The 21,399-nt window shown below is 34.3% G+C and overlaps 1 protein-coding gene and 1 long non-coding RNA gene across 3 annotated transcripts in view; one reads left to right on the plus strand and one right to left on the minus strand.

Moving 5' to 3' along the window:
* On the minus strand, positions 1–3,414 carry LOC127494047 (uncharacterized). The gene is made up of 3 exons (XR_007924797.1): positions 3,346–3,414; positions 1,319–1,368; positions 1–842 (listed from the first exon to the last, which is right to left on the minus strand). It is a non-coding gene; the product is annotated as an uncharacterized LOC127494047 (long non-coding RNA).
* LOC127494043 (putative methyltransferase NSUN7) overlaps positions 3,415–21,399 on the plus strand; it is a 25,570-nt gene continuing 7,585 nt past the window's right edge. Inside the window, exons 1-7 of one of the 2 annotated variants that reach the window (XM_051859603.1) lie at positions 3,415–3,561; positions 5,535–5,857; positions 16,125–16,183; positions 17,832–17,968; positions 18,509–18,661; positions 19,365–19,548; positions 20,478–20,745. In XM_051859603.1, the coding sequence (XP_051715563.1) occupies positions 5,536–5,857; positions 16,125–16,183; positions 17,832–17,968; positions 18,509–18,661; positions 19,365–19,548; positions 20,478–20,745 (1,123 nt within the window). In that variant the 5' untranslated portion in view covers positions 3,415–3,561; position 5,535. The remainder of the gene's footprint in view (positions 3,562–5,534; positions 5,858–16,124; positions 16,184–17,831; positions 17,969–18,508; positions 18,662–19,364; positions 19,549–20,477; positions 20,746–21,399) is intronic. The other variant, XM_051859604.1, reaches the window with a different exon arrangement.

Here is a 21,399-nt window from a genome sequence, read left to right on the forward strand (position 1 = left end):
GTGAGTGTTGGTGTGCGAGTGTTGGTGTGTGTGTGAGTGTGTGTGTGTGTGCAAGTGTTGGTGTGTGTGTGTGTGTGTGTGTGTGTGCACGTGTGTGCACAAGTGTTGGTGTGTGTGTGTGTGTGTGAGAGTGTGTGTGTGTGCGAGTCTGAGTGTGTGCGCGAGTGTGTGTGTTTTTGAGTGTTGGTGTGCGAGTGTTGGTGTGTGTGCGAGTGTGTGTGTGTGTGTGCAAGTGTTGGTGTGTGAGTCTGAGTGTGTGCGAGTGTTTGTGCGCGAGTGTGTGTGTATTTGTGTACTTGTATCTTTGTGTTTTAGATCATCAGAGTGACACAGAGTAAAGTGAGGTCATTTTGTCCGTTCTTCACTCTCTGGGATCTTTTTAAAGGCCTGTTTGAGGGTCAGACTTGGTTTTAGGGATCAGGTGATAATTGGGTAAAGGGTAGAGTAAGGAGCTGGAGATTACACTGTGTCAATGAATGTCCTCACAATGTACAAGTGTGTGTGTGTGTGTGTGTGGGTAAGTTAATCTGAGTATTAATAATGTAGACTATCTTGCCTCTCAATGAGCACATCAGTTATGTCAGTCTTTCTGAAAGAGATCTGCTGTTGTTCATTAGAAGGCTGTAACCATCTACATTACACACACACACACACACACACACACGTAGCTATGCAAATAAGCACATACATAGACTTAAAATGGTTTTATATATTAGATAAACACATGAACAATTATACTGTGACGTTCAGTATGAGCTGGATTGATAACATTATACTGTACCTTTAATGCATTAATGCAGTGTAAATGCATGGATGTAAATTTCCAGAAGCCTCTGTGTCACCTGTGTTTGTGTACATAGAAATGTTTTACATAAATTAATGTTTTATGTTTTGACCTAGACATAATCTTGTCATGTTTATTTGTCAGTTTGGCCATAAGAGGTTTGTGTAATTCATGCACTGTTTTCTGTTCTTCTGTTGAAGAAAATGTAAATCAGATTCCTTTATATACATTGTTTTATTTGTCTCCGACTGCCCTTTTAGTGGACAGGACACGGAATAAAACTGCTGTTTGACTTGAAATGGGAACTGTTAGCAGGTCTTAACATACTGCTCAAATAAACATGATCATTTGACTTTAACCAAAGGGCTTGCTGTGATATATGAAGTGTACGTCATCTATCTGACCCCTCTGTTCTGTTTATGAGATTTAAAGTTGTTTGAAGTTATTTATGGCACTGAGAAACTTTAATAGAGAGTGAGCTGTACGCCATAAAACGTATAATGAAAAGAAAATGATTTAGACCCATCATCGTACCTGAATAAATAGCGATCACGTCCGGCCGACCAATCCCTCCCAATTCAGTACTTTAGTTCAGGGGTCCGGGGCCACACGGGAGTGGAAATATTTAGAGAAAACATAATAATACAATAAATAAATTTGATTAAAACAAAAATAAATAAATAAATAAAAATAAATAAATACATAAATACAATTTAATTTAAATAAATAAATAATAAATTAATACATTAGATTAAAATATATTGATTAAAATAAATAAAATTTAATTTAAATTAAAAATAAATTCAGATTAAAATAAATGGATTAACAAATAAATACAATTTGATTGTAATAAAACATTTGATATAGATAAATAAAAAAATAAATGTGATATAACTAAACAAATAAAACTTGGTTTAAATAAAAAAGAAAAAAAAGAAAAGTAGAATACAAATGTAAAAATAACTAAATAAAAATAAAATAACTAATTAACTAACTAAATTATTGAAAGTATTAAAATAAAAAAATATTAAAATAAATAAATGAAATTTGATTAAATAAGTTTATTTGATAAAATAAATGAATACATCTCACTTATATCCAACAGTACTACAGCAAGTAGAAAAAAAAACGCAATTATGTACTGTAATAGAAACTAAATATTTTACACATTTATAATATTACAGTTTTTTACAATCGCTAGGACACATTTCTCAATACTTAGGTCACTTTTTCAAAACTCTTCACACAGTTCTCCTAACAAACTTTCTTCTTGGCACAGAGGTTAACTTCACATTCAAAATGCACCAAATCTACCAAAACACTTCATTCATGTCTCAAATCAACTCATTCTTCCAGAACTCTAGCAAAGGTTTTCACTGAGCAAACACACCTTGTCACTCATAAAACATCGATCTAAAAACACTAACATCAGTTAGCATTATACAATGTTTTCTTTTTTTAAATTTCTTTACAAAACAAGAATGACACTCTCTACCGCTTATAATTCACTGCAGTTTATGTTACATGGTCCATGTTTACATTACAGTACAAAATTATTCCTAAGTTTCCCCTTTTGAATTGATGGTAATGAAACTGAAAGACTAATGCTTGTGTAGGTGTTCAGTTTCATCTAATTGTTTTGATAGTATTTGATTTTTTAGATTCAGAATATATTTCATAACTATATTACTGTAGAAATGTAGCAAATTTCTGTCTTATTCAGTTTTGTATTATGTTATTGTTTTGAACTTAAGTTTAACAGTTTTGAAAACAGTATGTAAGCATGTGCAAATTGGCCTGTACGTACAAAGAGTTTTGGCAGTTGTTGTGTCTGAGTGAGAAAAGAATTCATGAAATTTGAGAGAAGTAGTCATTGAATGCATTTTGTGCCAAAGCAATGATAATTGATCCTCAGTTTAGCCCACATAGACTCCTGTTGTGCTCACTGTGTGAAGAGTTTTGCAAAAGTGACCTAAGTATTGAGAAATGTGTCTGTAAAAAACTGTAATTTGCCATCAGTATTTCTGTGCCTATGTTTCAGCGCCCCCTAAAGTCATATATCATATATCTAATCTGGTCTCTTTCAATAATAGAAATAAACGAAAATACATAAATGACAAACCAGTAGAGGTATGAATTAATATCAAATCCGAGTACAGATGTTTATTATTATGCACGCGTCTTCAGCTCTGTTCACCGCAGTTGCAGTTCCGATCGTGTCCACCAGATGGCAGCAGATCCTCAGAGAAACTGAACCTGCGGCTTTAACAATCTGCCGTTAATCTCTAAACCAGAGTACAAATTACACACTAATTTACACTAGCTTGGCGCTTTCATTTTAATTTATTCATAGTGCGGTAACAGATTCACTGAACGTTTTTTACTGTTAAATATCGCGAGTTTTGAGTATTTATATGAGGTTTTATCTATACTCACACTACATTCAGTGTATAAATGAATGTGCAGATTGGATTAAACGGTCGATTAAATATAAAGTGACTCATACTGGCACAATGAGTAAACTATTACCCCCTAGTGTGATCGTTATAGTAAAAACTTACGTTTGTTTTGCTGGTGAAGTAAGTAAACCTGCTCCCTCACCGCATCATTCCCGCCGTTCCGCCTCCCGTCGCCATGGAGACGGAATCCTGCCTGCGTCATCTGACAGTAAACTTCCAGTTTCAGGCTGTTTTCGTTTGGTAAAGTTTCCTCAGATTTGTCCGTCTGATCGTGATCTTCACAGATTCAGCGATGTTTTCATAAGCAAAGAGTGTCGGGTAAGTATCTTTTTGTCATTTTTTGAACACCTAGAAACGCTGAAATAGGAAAACAAAATCCTAAATATTATATTTATGACATTATTACCATTTTCAGAGCGTTTGTGTGGGAATAAATCATAATCATCATTTAATCAGCGAATATTTAGGCTACTCTTTCTGACAGAAACCGAGTATGAATTTGTTTTGATTTGTTTGTTTAGCACAGATGTTTGTGTTTTTAATATCTCTGCTTTAAAACTTGAGAACAATGATTTTGAGAAATGATTTAAATCACTATAGTTATAATAATCTGTCACATCTGAATAAAATTTGCTTATCCATGACAACACTTTACAATAATATATTAGTTAACTAATATATTACAGCATTTATTGATCTTTGTTAAGGTTAGTTAATAAAAATACATTCAGATACAACTTTTGATGAATTGGTAAATGTTGAAATTACCCCAACTAAAATTAATAAATACTTTAGAAGTATGTTTTACTCTTAACTAATGTATTTAATTAATGTTTACAAATGGAACCTTATTATAAAGTGTAAATATACAAAGTATTTGGGTGAAGACATTCAAGTGTGCTATTAGTATACTTCTTTAAACTAAAAATAAGTACTACTTTTTATGTACTTCTTAGAAATATAGGCTACTTAAAATTACACTTATGTATACTTGACTTATACTGACAGAAAAAAAAGTATATTTGGCCAATACTTAATCTTTTGATTGAATATATTTTCCACATAATTTTACATAAACTTACATGTTTTGGCATTCAATACTATAGATTTGTCTGAAAATATTGCATTATAAAGAAAACTTATAAGTATACTTGTAGTATACTTCAAAGTATACTTCCATAAACTAAAAAAAAATAAAATGTCCTAAAAGTATTTAACTAATAATAAACTATCAGTATATCTATAAGTTCACTAGTTGCAGTACAAACAAAAAAACATAGTTTAAACTAGTTGTGTACTAAAGTTTACTACTGTTACACTTAAAGTGTACTTAAAAGTATATTTTTATACTTTAACAAGTGGGCAATTTTAGTCCCAACTATTATTGAAATAGTACACTTACAAGTATACTACTAATACATTGATATTAGTACTTACTACATAAAGTATACTTGAAAATATACTTGAACTTTACTTAAGTACACTTAATAAAAGGAACTTGAAGTATACTTGTTTTTTGTAAGGGCACTTATAAATGTCTGAACAATATTTTGCATAAAATACTATTTTTGAATAAAATATTATATATTGTGGCCAATACTTGTACTTAATCTTTTGATCGAGATATACTTAAAAGTATTATAAATAAAAGTATTCTAAGTATACTTTATTTTTTTTTTATTGAGTAGCCTACTGAATATATTTTACACATAATTTTACATAAACTTACATGTTTTGGCATCCAATACTATATTGTTTGAAAATATTGCATTATAAAGGAAACTTACAAGTATACTTGTAGTATACTTCGAAGTCAGTATATCTATAAGTTTACTTGTAGTATAGTTTAAGTACAAACAAAAAACATAGTTGTAAACTAGTTGTGTACTCGAAGTTTACTACTATTAAACTTAAATTATACTTAAAAGTACACTTATACACTAACAAGTGGGCCATTCTAGTCTCTATTATTGAAATAGTTCACTTACAAGTATACTACTATTAGTACTTACTACATAAAGTATGCTTAAAAATATACTTGAACTTTACTTTAGGTTACTTAATGAATATATAGTAAAATTATATATATAATATAAAGTATACTTGTTTTTTGTAAGGGCACTCGTCTAAATATTTTGCACTTTGTTTGTACATCTTTTACAGTAAATGATTTAATGTTTTGTTTTTTTTTAAGTAGGTTTTCAAATACTTTTGACACTGAAATGATTCTCTGCTCGCAGTCAGAGTTTGAACTCTGTATTTATGGAGCGTTTGATTATTGATTTGGTCAGGATGGTCAGGAAAGGCGGTGCTGCGCGGCGTTCATCGAAGCATGGCTCTCACATCTCCGCTCTCAAGCGTCTCTCTCTGCTGGAACCGGCCACTGCAGAACCTCCTCCCCTCCAGACCGATCCGTCCGCTCCAGACGAGAGTCCCGCCTGCCCGGACCAGGTCTACCTGCACGCCGCTGCCATCTTTCAGAGCACGCACCTGGAGAAACCCGCCGCTCAGAGGCTCATCAGCTACGGCAGCAGGTCAGAGGTCAGCGTGCCTGCGGTCAGGGGCGAGGCGTTGCAGCGATTAGCGTACCAGCTCGCCTTCAACACGCTCAAATGTAAGTGTAAAACATGTTTCCCAGAGTCATGAAGAGAAATTTCTCAAGTTACGGAAACAAAATCAGATTCATCCCAAAACTGTTTGCCACACTGAGAAAAAAGTTCTGTCTTGTTTTCCAGCACAAATATCTAAACATCCTTAAATCAAGATACATTTACTGGAGAAGCTAAAAGACTTCAGATCTTAAGTCTGAAAAATTTATTAAAATGAGTATTTTCTGCCAGTGGGGTCATAAAAATATTTAAAGGGAAAACAAGATTATTTTTTAAAACAAGACCCCATTGGCAGATATTTTTTCATGTTTTGAGCAGAAACTTTATTTTGGATCTGGAAGTAAAAACTCATTCATTTTCTCCATATGGAAATTGATTTTGAACGATTAATCCTTTAAACCTTTAAAGTCAGCCCTGCTGTGAGCTGCAAGGCTGTTAATCGATGGTTTTTACTTCTGCTGAAGCCGTCAGCCTGCATTATTTCAACTCATTTTTAAAATAATTGTGTTTAACAGTGTAATTCCTGGTGAAAAACTACATTACTCATGATGCTGTACAGAAAATTCCACCAATCAGAGAGTCGCCACAATCATAATGTGTCAACAGAGCTCTTTAGCTCCGCCCACTCCCATGAAGCACTGCGACGTAATCTACTCCCTATGCTCTCAAAATGTTTAAATATAAGATATGCATATTTTACATTAAACTTAAAATACATTGTTTCTATATATATATATATATATATATAATTAATATTTTTAAATGAGTAGTTTTATATTTCTCCATTTTTAATGCAATGCAATGCTTCATGGGATTGTAGTTCTTTCCCTCACTAAAGCTGTTTAGTTCACAGTCTTACACCTTTGTATTTTTGTCTTTCACTCTGTAGTGAAGTGTATTGTTGTTACTCCTACTTTTCTCTTCAGAATAACACGCACCGTTGAATCATTCACACTAAGACCAGGAATGTGTATTTGGAAAGCAAACATTGTGAATTTTAATTTCACATTGACTCTAATTAAAATGCAGCTGTCATATTAAGCGTTATGTTTATTCCCATCTATGACGGCGTGGGCGTCTCTGGCAGTGTGCAGGTAATAGGAGCATGACTTCTGAAGCATAATTTAGTCCTGCGTGATGGTCAGTATCAGTGTGCTTTTAGCAGAATAATTAATGTGCCGGCGCTCCAGAGGGACGCCTGCTTTAATGAGTGTGCTGTACATCGCTGTGGAAGAAAGTGTGCTAAACGACAGCTAACTAATGAGTCGCTTTGTGCCCAAGAGACTAAGACAGAGTCGGTACGACACAACATGTACTGCATTCAGTACTGTGTGACGATCAGCATCGGGCTAATGTGTCACAATTATAAGTACACTACGTCTGCATGTCTTTACCCAAATACACTGTGATAAACCTCTAATAGTGATTTATTCTGTAGAGCTGTCGGGACTGATTTCACAGGAAATTGTACGTCCGAGGCCATAACCATGTCTTGAACATTGGGGGCGACCAAAGTTTGTTTTGTTTTTTTTGTGGGGGGGTGTTATTGGGTTATTGGTCTTTTTATTCAAATTAAATTAAATAATTAAATGAATAAAAGGGTTTTAATAAAGAAAAAGAAATAAGAAGCTTCAGGTCTATTGTAGTTATGAAGTAGGCTAAACTATTGGCAAATAATATTTTTTTGTAAATATGCACACATTCACACTTATTCGTATGTCTAATATGAATATGCAAAACTTTGTCTCGTCACATTCAGTTATGATTTACATGAATGTGTAAATAATAGCATATTTTCAATTCAATTTGGTGAAATTTCATAAAAATGTTGAGTAGTTTGCATCACTGGATATTACTGTCAGTCGCTGAACATTTCTATCATAAAAAAGTTGTCAAATATTAAATATTTAGCTACTTACATCTTACGATGCACTCTTTCACTACTAAAACTAAAGCATTGCGTTGGAATTCGTGCTCGCCTTCTTTGAACAGTAAGCCCCGCCTTCTTTGATTTGATTGGCCATCTCAGTCATTTTGACATTGATGAGTGCTGTTAGACCGCTGATGGGGGTATACAGCCTAAAAATGTAACATTTAAAACTTTTTGTCATCCAAACAACAAACAGGACAGTGCGTAATGGAGCAGAGCAGCATCAAAATAATATCAAATATTGGGGGTGACAATTTGGCCATTTCTAATTATTGGGGGGTCTTTTCCCCCTCATTGTCTATGGTGGTTACGGCCCTGCATGCGTCATTTGCATACAATACAAAAACTGATGTTCTTAGGGCCGGTTCACAGAAAATTTGTTTTCCACTCCACTACGCTACTTTTCCATCATTTTTCAATGTAAACACAAGCTTTAACCATTGCGTTCGCGTCTTTCTCACACGTGACACGGTGTTCTAATAACATGACGCTCAAGATTAAAGAAGTTCAACTTTTAAAAAAAGGCGTCTCTAGACCTTGAGCTTTTTCTGTTCCACTGATTCTCACGTTTTTAACAGCGACAACACGTTCTGTGTGAACCGGCCCTTATTCAGTATTTCTGTCTTGTTTTTTAGTACAAATATCTAAACATTCTTAAATCAAGATACATTTACTTTAGAGGCAAAATGACTTCAGAAAGAGCCGAAGCTCAACCAAAAAATATCGCAATATTTCGCCTTTCTTACAGTATCGCAATATATCACAATATATCGTATCGGAACCCCTGTATCGTATCGGCAGATTCATGGCAACACACAGCCCTAATGACTTCAGATAGAGCCGAAGCACAACCAAAACAATGTTCTTCCGCAAGACGCATGCAGTTTTATTTTTTAACCAATAGAGGGCCAAAAGTTACATAGTGCAGCTTTAAAGTCGGCATGAAATTCACTTGATCGTGATCAATTTTCGAATACAAGTTATAGATCATATTGTTAATGATTAATTTGTGCATGTTTACATTTTTTTTATTTTTTATTTACCTGTTAACAGTGTTGGGTAAAGTTACTTTAAAAGTAATGCGTTACAATATTGCGTTACTCCCTGAAAAAGTAACTAATTGCGTTACTTTTTATGGAAAGTAATGCACTATGTTACTTTTGCCTTATTTTTTCTCACCTGGGCTGGGCTTGCTTGTTTGATTTTTAACAAAAAAATATATTAAAGTTCTATTTTTGGCAAATGGAAAGGCCCTTTCACACCAGAAGTGAAATGAATGGTAAAAGAAAGTAACTTTTTTGAAAAAGTAACTCTCTAATCTGATTACGTAACTCACGTTACTTGTAATGTGTTACCCTCTGGTGACGTATGCAGGATTCTCCAGTCTTTTAGTGCGCTTAAACTCCGCCCTTGCAAGCTCACACTCATCTGCATACACTTTTGAGAGCCACGCCCACATCTCAACGTCCAGTCAACTCCTTGCACTTGCACAGAACCAAGCCCCGCCCTACATTTTTCTTTTTCAACGGTCCTTTACATTCAGATGTACGTCACAATACAGAATAAAGGATCTGTCGCTACTTCAGTTCATATTGAGATTTGTATGTTGGTGTTGAGAAACATCTGAGAAGAAGGAGACTCACTTTCCATTTAATCACTTTGCTGTGCATGAGAAGCATTCGAGACGTTAATGAGATCTCATTTGTGAGGACCTTCTAAACATGTCAGAGAATGATGATAGATGACTGTGTCAGCTGGGTCTGCTACCCATAATGCAACAGATCAATTCGACCAATCATCTGCTGTCTGAGCTGTTTGGAGGCGATACAGGCGTCTGCCGGATGATGTGATGAGATTCGCGTCGGATCCGTCAGGATTGATTTCTGTGTGTGTGTCAGTGAAGATCATGTAGAGCCGGTGGTCTGACAGGCGTTATCCATCCATCAGTGTCCGAATGTGGATATACACTAATCCTACATTTCCCAGAATGCCTTTCTGCTGTCGTTCGCAGGTTTGACAGTACATCAGTATTCATTAGGCAGAATTAGGAGTTAAGACATGATCACAGTTGTCTCACAGACGTCTCTGGGCCTTTACATGCACCTTAATTAGAGACGGTAATGAGATGCAGGAGCTTGTAGACGAGCTGAATGTTAATTTTAAACTCTCGTTGATGCGCGCTCCATAAATACAAACACATTCTCTGAAGAATATACCATATTCTGATCCTGTATGACCGAGGGCCATTTTCACTGGAAGTTCAATAAATAAAATAATTATAGTTTTATTTTACAGTACAATTGAAATGAAATTGTTATTATTAATTGTAAAATAACAGTATTGTTACTAATAAATAAGAAAGATATTTCTATTTAACTACTGTTATACTGTAAACAAATATTGTACAGTACAATTGTGAAATAAAATTATAGATAACTGTAAAATATATGAATTATCATTATTATTATTAAATACAATATAAATAAATATATTGCTAATTTTATACTGTTATACTGAAAAAAATATTATTTAATAATAATATTTGTGTTAATACAGTACAATTTTAGAGTAAAATTATTATTATTTTTATTAAATAAAATATTAAGAAATATATTACAAGTGTAATATTGTTAAAAAATATTATTTCATAGTAATAATAATAATATTAAAATTATTTTACAGTACAATTGTGAAATAAAATTATTAATTGTAAAATAATTTGTTAATTATTGTTACTAATAAATAAAATATTAAGAAATATATTACAATTAAACTACTGTTATACTGTAAAATAAAATTCTTATTAATAACTAAAAATATATGAATTATCATTATTATTATTAAATAAAATATTAAGAAATATATTATGTATTTAATATATTAAGTGTAATATAATATATTAAGTATAATATTAAGTGTAATCTTTATATTTTAAATAATTAATTTTTTAATAGTAATAATAATAATTTTATTTTACAGTACAATTGTGAAAATTATTAATTGTAAAATAAATTTATTATCATTATTACTAATAAATAAAAGATTAAGAAATGTATTATTTAACTACTGTTATATAGTAAAATAAAATTATTAATAACTAAAATATATTAATTATTATTATTATTATTAAATAAAATTCTAAGAAATATATTACAATTGTCATACTGCTATATTGTAAATACATAAATAAATAATATTATTAATAGTAAATAAAATATTAAGAAATATATTACTATTTAACTACTCTAAACAAATATTGTACTGTACAATTGTAAAATTAAATTATTCTTAATATTTAAAATATATTAATTAATATTATTATATTAAAATATTGAGAAATATATTACTATTTTAATACTATTATACTGTAAAAGATTTGCATTTAATAATATTTTTTTTTTACAGTTGTTCTTATTAACTGTAATATAATATTTTATTATTAAATACCCCATTTTTACAGTACAATAGTATTACAATACTAATCTATGTCTTATTTTATTTAATATTTTCATCTAATAATCATAATCATAATAAAATCATCATTATTATTCTATGAACTTTAATGCTCAGTGTTAGAGGTTTGATCACACAGCACTAGTACTAGTGAAGATTGACGTAGTGATGATTACATGTTCGGCTGAATAATATTGAATGTGTAAAGCTGATTTTGCAGCAGTCAGACGCGATCAGAGCTGAGAATGAAGCTGGTGATATGGATGTGGCTGTTTTGGTTGGCGAGTGTGTTTCACATGAGGTCGATCACCTGGGAAAAGCTGCTTTAATCTGTCTTAACTCCACGCTGCACGATCAATACACACACACACACACACACACACACAAACGTGACTCACATACACATGGCTCTCTGTGTGCTGGACACACACCATCAGGAGATCTTTAGAGAAATACTTTTACTTCTACATTTGCCCTCCCAGTGCTTTTTAAAATGTCTGTGCACTGGAGTGAGCCGGTTCAACATATGCCTGACAGTAAAAGCCGATCACAGCTTCCAGGTATATGAGGCGCTTCACACGGAACGCAAAAGATGCAAAACGATTTAATGTGAAATTCAATATGTATAAAATGTGGTCTGAGTCTGTAGATTTGGTTCGATTCTCTCTCTCTCGCGTTGAGATCAAATCCATGAGATGCAAATGAAGCAGGCTGTGGGAATAAAGGGCAAAGACTTGATTGGTCAGGTGACCTTAAGGGCGCCGTGATCACGTTCACTTTGCACTTATTGCCGACTGCAGATTATTCTCCCATGATTCCCCTGCGGCTTCATCAGTTTTCATCAGGTTTCCGAGTGCGGAGACACGTCCGGAGGAGATTGGAGCCGAATCGTCTCAGGGATTCTGGGATTGTTGCAGCTCACTGGAGGAGATAAAGGCTTTTTAGCTGAACAGAAAGTCCACAGGGTTGATTGTGATTTTGTCCTTGAGCAGCACAACGGTTCCCCTGCCAGAGATACCACGGTAAATATCAGCCGGCAGGACACGGAGAGCATGTGACTCATGCAAACGGCCTGATTAAAACTCTGGGCCAAAATGAGTGGGTTCTCAGGCCGGGTTCGTTGTCTTCTGGCAGATAGATGGGTGTGTTTTTGTGAACATGCGTACAGTGTGTTTCTCACATCTAGGAGATAAAGAAGAGAAATGGAGCTCCTTCTATTGTGTTCACCCCGTTCATTTCTTTTTCCTTTGTTTCGCTGTTCTTTTCTCTGCTGCGTCCATCACTGGACTCTGTGTCGTAGGACTCCGCCCATAGGCATGACATCATCAGTTCTGTTTCATGACCCCACCCAGAGCGATGACATCATTGATCCTGCAGTGATGCCCGTCTGTCATCGCTCAGGTCATCAATCTGACCCCTAAGTATGATTATAATCACACGAGGGACGCCCATCCTAAAACTTAAAAGGCATCTTTATAGTTTTGTGTATAAAGACCAAATTTATACCGTGAAAAATGTATATTATAAATATGTGTAAAATATTATTTGGAAAATATTTAGCTTCTATTAAGTTGCATTTTCACATTCTTCCTAGTCATTATAGTACTGTATTATTTTAATCTACTTGCTTTTTTAATCAAATGTTTATTTATTATTTTAATCTAATTTTTGGTTATTTTTATTTTATTTTAATATCATGTTTATTTATTTATTACTTATTTATATGTTTGTTTTAATATAGTTTATTTATTACTTATTTTAATCAAATGATTGATAATTTTTTTTTTAAATTGTACAACTTATTTTTGATTATTGTAAATGTTTGATTATTTACTTTTTATTTTAATCAAATTTTATTTATGTATTACTTTTTTATTTGTTTATTTACTCATTTATTTTAATCAATTATTATTTAATTATTTTAAATAATTTATTATTTTGTTTATTTTATTCTATTTTATTCTAATTCTCATTCTAATTTTTGATTAGTTATTTATTTATTTTAATCCATTATTTATTACTTATTTGTTTATTTGTTTATTTGCTCATTTACTTATTTAATTTAATCATTTTTTTTAATCTAATTTTTGATTATTTATTTATTTTAATCAAATTTTATTTATGTATTACTTTTTTATTTGTTTATTTACTCACTATTTTAATAAATTAATATTTAATTATTTTTAATGTTTGTTTATTTATTTTATTCTATTTTATATAATAAACTGTTTATTTATTTTTTATTCTATTTCTCATTATCATTCTGATTGTTGATTAGTTATTTTTTATTTATTTTAATCATTTATTTATTACTTATTTATTTGTTTATTTACTTCATTTACTTATTTAATTTAATCAATTTTTATTTACTTATTTTTAAATCTAATTTTTGATTATTTATTTTAATCTAATTTTTATTTATTTATTACTTATTTATTTATTTGCTTAATTATTTTCATCTGATTATTTGTTTGTTTGCTTTAATCTAAGGTTTATTTGTTAATTCTGTTTATCTAATTATTCATTTATTTTTCTATTATTTATTTTTACATTTTCTTTGTACACCTTTTCTTTAAAATTTTCCATGGAATTCCAAGCACTCCCTCCCTGGGCCCCAGTTGGAAAACCCCTGGTCTTAATCCAAAGTGATGACATCATGACTCCGCCCACAGTCCTGACATCATCGCTCCTGCTTCGCTCCTCCACCCAGAGCAATTAGTGGCCCTTCTTTAAACCAACAACCCTCTACAAGAATTAAGTGTAATCTCAGTGTATGGTCATGAACAGATCAGCGTTTCTCCTCAGCGCTGCGATAAACATCGTTCTCATTCTGCTCCAGTTCCAGACCATTAGTGAGGCCGAGGATTTATTCTGTCAGACGTTTCTCCACCGAGACTTTGGCAGAGGAGCTGCTGTAAATGTGATCTATGTGATGACCACCGCTGGGCCCGTTTCTACCGCTCTCTTGTGATTCTTCAGCCTCTTTCTTAGTCCCGCCCCAGCTCTCTTCTGATTGGATAGCAGCTGTGCTGTAGCCACGCCCACGTGCAGTGCTGATTGCTTTATTAATGGATGATGTGCTCCACTGGAGGTCACATGTTTTCTCCTGTGTTCATTTTAAATGTTTGAACACAATTAATTGTGTAATGAGTCAGAGATCAGAGGGTTAATGACTGAATCAAAACGGTCATGAATCAGAGAGATTTCCTCATATATTAACACCCTGTGTCTGTGTGTGTGTGTGTGTGTCTGTGTGTGTATGTGTGTGTCTGTTTGTGTGTGTGTGTGTGTCTGTGTGTGTATGTGTGTGTGTGTGTGTGTGTGTGAGAGAGAGAGAGAGACTCAGCAAATTGATGATGATGTTTGTTGATATTTCTTGCCCACACACGGTGATGGTCTTCTGTCAGGGCGGATGAATGGGATGTTTGTAGTTGTCATGGAAACCGCTGATGGGCAGAGACGGGGATCACACCTGTCAATCAAGATAAGAGCCTTATCTTCACTCACACACGCATCATTTACACGATACCTGTGAGACTCTTCAGGTGATTCTGTACCTACTGAAGCGTCTAAACGCCCCGCAGGAGCGACTAAAAACAGCCACACGCAAATCCCCAACGCCTGATTTCCCTTTTACTCGCGTGTAACATGAAGGAAAATTCCCAGCTCTCCCTCTCTCTCTCTCTCTCTCCGCTCAGGGAGACAGATGCGTTCTTTATGATACGTAATTCCAAGCTCTATTCTCCAGAGAAATGAAATAAAAATGAATTAGGGTCTCTATTTTTACCCACTCAGGGAAAAATGAGCTATAAAATGCATTTGCACGAACTCTTCTTTTGATCATCTTAAGGTTTTGCTGAGTATTTGGGAATATGTGAGAGATGTTTTATGTTTAAAGGAATATTTTTCACTCTCGCGTGTTCTTCTTCTATACTGTACAATTTTCTTTCTTTCTTTGATCTTCAGCAGAATGTCTGAGCTTCGGTTTTCCACACAAGAAAAGTGGATGATGATTGATAGCATCAAAAAATGTGTCTAAATTGATCTAAACGTGTGTCTTTTCCTCACACAAATCTATCATATGCCGTCAGAAGACGTGGCATTTTGATCAATCTGTTTCTTTTTTGTATTATTCATATTCTATTATAGTATTTATTCATATTTTGACTTTATTTTTCAGTTTATATTTTCAGTTTTTATTTTAGTTTTAGTAATTTTATGTGGTTTTGTCACTTTTTTTTTTTTGTTTATTAGTGTTTTTTTTTTCAATATTAATATTTCTATATAGCTTTAATTCATTTCCATTTCAGTTTTAGTTTTAATAGTTTTAGTATTTTATTTCAATTAGTTTCCAAGGCAACCTTTCTAATATTTGTTTGTTTTTTAAATTTAAGTTTTTCATCTAATATATATATATATATATATATATATATATATTTCAGCTTTGTTTGAATTATATTAATTAATATTAATTATAAAAATTACATTTTTAGTTAACAATGAAAAAACACTGATGCTGAGTGAATTTGGGAATGTGTGATAGATGTTCTGTGCTTTAAGTTTTATTATTATTTTGTTAAAATGAAATTGTTTTGACTATTTCAAAATGTTTAATATAAAATCTCTTATTACAAACTATAATTAGATCATCCTTTGTGGAAACATTTTTTATTGTCAAAGCGAGTCTTTTATAATCTGAAATAAAAGCGTTTGATTAACCGTCTCTGAGGTTTAAACGAGTCACTTGAGTCAAATGATTCGGTTTATGGTTTGGATATTTTCTCTCATGTAGTTTCTTCATTTTTCCTTGCGATCTAAAACTATATCAAGTCTGTTTCGTTGCTTTAGTCAGTGTGTCTGAACATGTTTATTTGATCTCTTTTCTGTAGATCAGGAGCTTTTGGAGGACGTCCTGATTGACAGCTGCTTCTGTGTCTCACAGCCAATGGTGAGTGGAGGACGGGACTGTGTGTGTGTGTGTGTGTGTGTGTGTGCGTGTGTGTGTGTGAGTGGTCAAATCTGTCTGTCTGACTTTCAAATGAAACAGAACGTCCATAAATGACTAAAAACTCCCAGAATGCACTGCAGGTGGTAAATGTGACTACTGATGGTCGTGGTGCAAACACACTCACAAATGCATTTATTTTACACACACACACACACACACTCTGGAGGCTGAAATACAGCCGCTGTAAAGGATGAATCGTTTGTCCGCTGCTGGTTTGGCAGGTCGTTACTCTGAATCTTAAGAGAGACTATAAACTCTGAACACAATGAAGCACAAACACACACACAGAATGACCTCTAACGAGCTGACGCTAATGTTAATCAGCATATTAACACACACACATGCTCTTTCAAAGCTCTCATCTGAGATCTGTTATGTTTCATGAAGTATCATGTTTGTCTCAGATGTTGTCATCTAGTAAGAGTATATGGATAAGTGCATTTAATAATGTTCTTACATGCTGTATTATATATGTAACTTAATGTTGCAGTTAATTGATTAAAAAAATACAGTTATAATGGCCTGAAATGATCTTACACTAGTGACACAAGGTATTCCTCTTGTTTTGGAAACACTTGAACAAAAGTTTATATGTTTTTAATTTTATGTTTGTTGTGTTAACTGAAAATGTTACGTCATTGACTGAATTTTAAACATTTAAACGTGAGGGATTTATTCCTGTTGCCTGTGTCTCTGATGGGTCTGAGCTGTTATATCCACAGCGCTGAACCCATCAGAGACACAGTTACCCGGCGACACACGAGAGGAATCTCACGGGTCTGAATCTGACCTTCAGAGAGGACAAACACGAGGAACAGGGAATAAACCCCTCCAGCTGCTGCTGATGATTACGACAGAAACTCACGCCGGTGAAATCTGCAGCTGCATTCATAATGTCTTCACTCAGAATTATCATAAATATGAGTTTCCTAGTTAAAAATTGGACATGAATGCCCTCTTAAGTCATATTTACCACTGGGAAGCTCGGGGATAAGTTCCTGAATTGGGCGATCCATAAGCTTTAAACATGGTGGAGAGGAGAGCGATTGATGTGACTGCTATTCTTTATTAGTTTTCCCACAACAGCAACATCGCTTGGTTTTGTCATTAAAGTAGTGCATATTTACATATATGAATAATCATTTGAAGTGTATTGCATGTTTTATAGACAGCAAAAATAGCCTGTATTTGGCAGAAATTCCAGAATCGTCAGCAAGCTGATTATCTAGATAGTGCAGTAAATGATGTTTATATGGTTGTCAATGAATGGGACGCTAAATATCATTTTGGCTTTAATAAGATTTTCCCAATAAATAGGCAAGAATAAACCTGGTGTCCTCCATGATTCCTGTTCTTTCTGACAACAAAGCACTTGAACACGACGAGCTCGCAGTAAATGTATCTTGATTTAAGAATGTTTTGATATTTGTGCTGGAAAACAAGACAGAAATACTGAGGAAGAACATCATTTTTTGCAGTGCAGGAAGTTGTTCACTCAGTATGAAGTTAACTTGCAGGTCCATGAGCAGACTGTATATTCCTCTTGAGTGTTTGTATTATAAAGGTTAGTCTCTCTGTCTGTCTGCAGCTGGACGGCAGGATGAGTCTGGTGGCCGTCATGCTCACTGACTTACTGGACAGGAAGTTCCTCCCACGCATGCAACCGGCCAATCAGGCGGAGGAGGAGGTGAAGGCTGTCAGAGAGGTGGAGGCGTGTCTGCTCAGGTGGGTCAGAGGTCAAATTCACAATAATATCTTAGTACTGGTAAGATTGCTCAGAGATTCACAAGTGAAACTATGCATTGTGATATATATTTAAAGAGGGCGTATCTGGCCCTTTCTCAAAGTCTTGATGTTGTTTTTAGGCTCTACTAGAACAGGTTTTCCTGCTTGAATGTTGATTATTTTCCTCATATTCTCCATTGTTGCAGCTCCTCTCTTCCCAGTCTGTCAGTAACGCTCTGTTTAGTTCCTGTCTCTATGAAGCCCCTCCTTCTGAAAAGCACAGTGTGCTCTGATTGGTCGGCTGGAGCAGTGTGTTGTGATTGGTCTTTGGGAAATGTCCCGCCTCTTACCATAACCTGCCAGTTTCAAAACACTACTAACTAACTCAACCAGGCCCCGCCCCTTTATTCTGCATATGAATTATTTAAATGAGGAATATTGTGAAGAAAACTCAAGACTACAATGGAGGCGTTTCAGGGAGTTCAGAAACTGTTTTGTGAGGTGTGTAAAGCCGTGTTTGGTGTTATCGTTGTGTGACAGGTTCAGGACTAAACTCGTGGCGTCATTGGCTCGATGTCGAATCAAACACGACCTGCTGACGCTGGAAAACATCCTGCCGGAGAACATCCGGCACAGACAGGAGCGAGCGACGCAGCTGCCGCTGTACGCGTGGATCAACACGCTCCGCAGCAGGTGCTCTGAGCTTCATATGAGAGAGATTCCACTCAAACACTCGCTAAAGAGCTATTAATAATACGTTTGTTTCATATAATATTCGGTTATTGTTGCACTGCAAAAAATGATATTCTTCCTCAGTATTTTTCTGACCCCATTAGCAGATATTTGTTCTTGTTTTAAGCACAAACTCACTTAATTTTCATAAATTTTTCAGTAAACAAGACTTAATATCTTCAGTCATTTTGTTTCACTTTAAGAATCTTTAGATATTTGTTCTGAAAAACAAGACAAAAAAACTGAGGCAGAACATCATTTTTTGCCATGGGGTTTGTTTTCATCTCATTTCCTTGTATTACCGTATGATTTTCCACTGAAATTATTTATTGTTTATGAGGTAGAAAGATGAGAATGTGTTTGTGTGAGTGTGATTTATAGTTCAGATGTGGCATTATTCTGGTTCTCCCCTGTTTAACCTCCATTCTGGGGTGACCAGTCTTATTTCACACGTGTGTGTGAGGCTGTAAATTTCACTGAGTTGCAGACAGATCCAATCACCAGCACTGGAGGTCGCACACACACACACACACACACACACACACACACACACACACACACACACTCACACACACACACTGATTTCTCCTCTCTATCGTGTTGCTCTTGGCTTATATTTGACACTTAATTTCATCTTTATGTGTGTGTGTGTGTGTGTGTGTAGTTTTGAGGAGGTCAGTGAAGTGTTACACACATCAGGGTTTTCCTGCGTTAAATCTGTCGGACAGCTGGACGGACGGACCTTCTGTAGAGACACACACTGCCACGACCTGCTGGTGTTTCCCAACAGTGTGAAGAGAGAACTGACCGACACCAGATTACTGAGCGACTACAGACTCGTCATTCAGGTACACACATTTATTCTGTGTGGGATCCAAACGGTTGTTATCGCAAAATAAACCCCGACAGGTGATTGGTAGGGCGGTTTGATTCTAAAAGTTTTGGAATCGACTCTGATTCTGATTCCTGGTTCTGGAATCAATAAACTCGATTCCAAGAATCGTTTCCTCACCATTCGATTCAGTTTATTGTTGTTTTGAAAGTTTATTATAGGCTCTCAGCGTGTTTTCTTTCAGCGTTATTATTGGCTTATAGAAAGAAAACGTAATAAAAAATATTAATATGACGGCACATGCTAGTCAATGAGTTGAATCAACTACATAAATTTATCCACTAACCATTCAGAAACGTCCAGTTTCATTCTAAAAGTTGTAACTTCTTCCTGAGTCTCTCCATCAGTGTCGACTCCGGTTTGAACAATGTAAGGCTGAACACCGTTACTGACAATCCTCATTTTGGCTGCGTGAGATTCTCCAGCTTTGTTGTTGTTGAGCGACCGAAGTGCGAGCTGTTAAAGCTCCGCCCTCTTCTGGAAAGGGGGCTGGGAGCAGCAGCTCATTTGCATTTAAAGGGACACACACAAAAACGGCGTGTTTTTGCTCACAGCCAAATAGGGGCAAATTTGACAAGCTATAATAAATGATCTGTGGGGTATTTTGAACTGAAACTTCACAAACACATGAATGTACATTATCCTGTTTATCACATGGTTGCTTCCCCCAGAGGGCGTGTCTGTCTGCAGTGAAATACTAAAGACATGAATGAAGCACCTCAAATGCCCGTATGAGTGCCATTATACAGCGTTGCTATTGACTATGGTCATTATTGGCGAATAACTGACCTCGGAATGTTGCAACTGACCGATCAGAATCAAGCATTTCAGAGAGGCGTGTAATCAGTCGTGTTGTGTGTCACGGTGTGTGTTTTGTGTTTGTAGGATAAGTCCTGCTGTGTGGGCCCCTGGGCGCTGCGGCCCCTGCTGGCTGAAGGAGGAGACATCCTCATGACCGGATGTTTCTCTGCTCAGACCGTTGCGCACGTGGCTGCGGTGGCTGTGTCTGCATCTGCGCACACACACGCTGAAACACACTCTCTGTCGCAGTCAAACACTCGCGGTCAGAGCACAGTGATTGTGTGTTTGGGAGATGAACCGCCGTCACAGACGGATGAACTACAGAACACACTCTCCAAACTGGGCTGCAAGAGTAAGGGGTTATATTATTATATTATATTTTATTATATTCACTCACACACACACACACACACATATATATATATATACATATATATATATATATATATATGTATATATATATATATATATATATATATATATGTGTGTGTGTGTGAGTAATTATAAATTATATAGTATATATATGTATATATATATATATATATATATATACTATATAATTTATAATATATAAATATATAAAAAACTCAATTCAAAAATTCAAACACTTAATAAATGAATATTTTATATTTTAAATAATAAATGAAAATTTTACATGCAAAAAGTGAATTAGATTGCACATATATACATATATTTTGTATATTGAAAAACAAAGAAAATTCAAATTTGTTTTATATTATATCTTAATATATATGTGTGTGTGTGTGTGTGTGTGTTTATGTATATTTAGATACATGTATATAAATTGTAAGATAATATATATATACAAACTAAAAGTTAAATGCTAATTTAACATAAAAAAGTGCATTTAGACATCACAACATTTTAATGTACAGTATGAAAGATAGATAAATATTACTTTTACATCTAAATTATTTTTTGCAGTTAATGAATGATATAATCTAATGATGTGAACAGCATGGTGCTCACAACGCCAGGTGCATGA

The sequence above is a fragment of the Ctenopharyngodon idella genome, chromosome 14 (genome assembly GCF_019924925.1).
Source record: "Ctenopharyngodon idella isolate HZGC_01 chromosome 14, HZGC01, whole genome shotgun sequence".
Classification (NCBI taxonomy): Eukaryota; Metazoa; Chordata; class Actinopteri; order Cypriniformes; family Xenocyprididae; genus Ctenopharyngodon; species Ctenopharyngodon idella.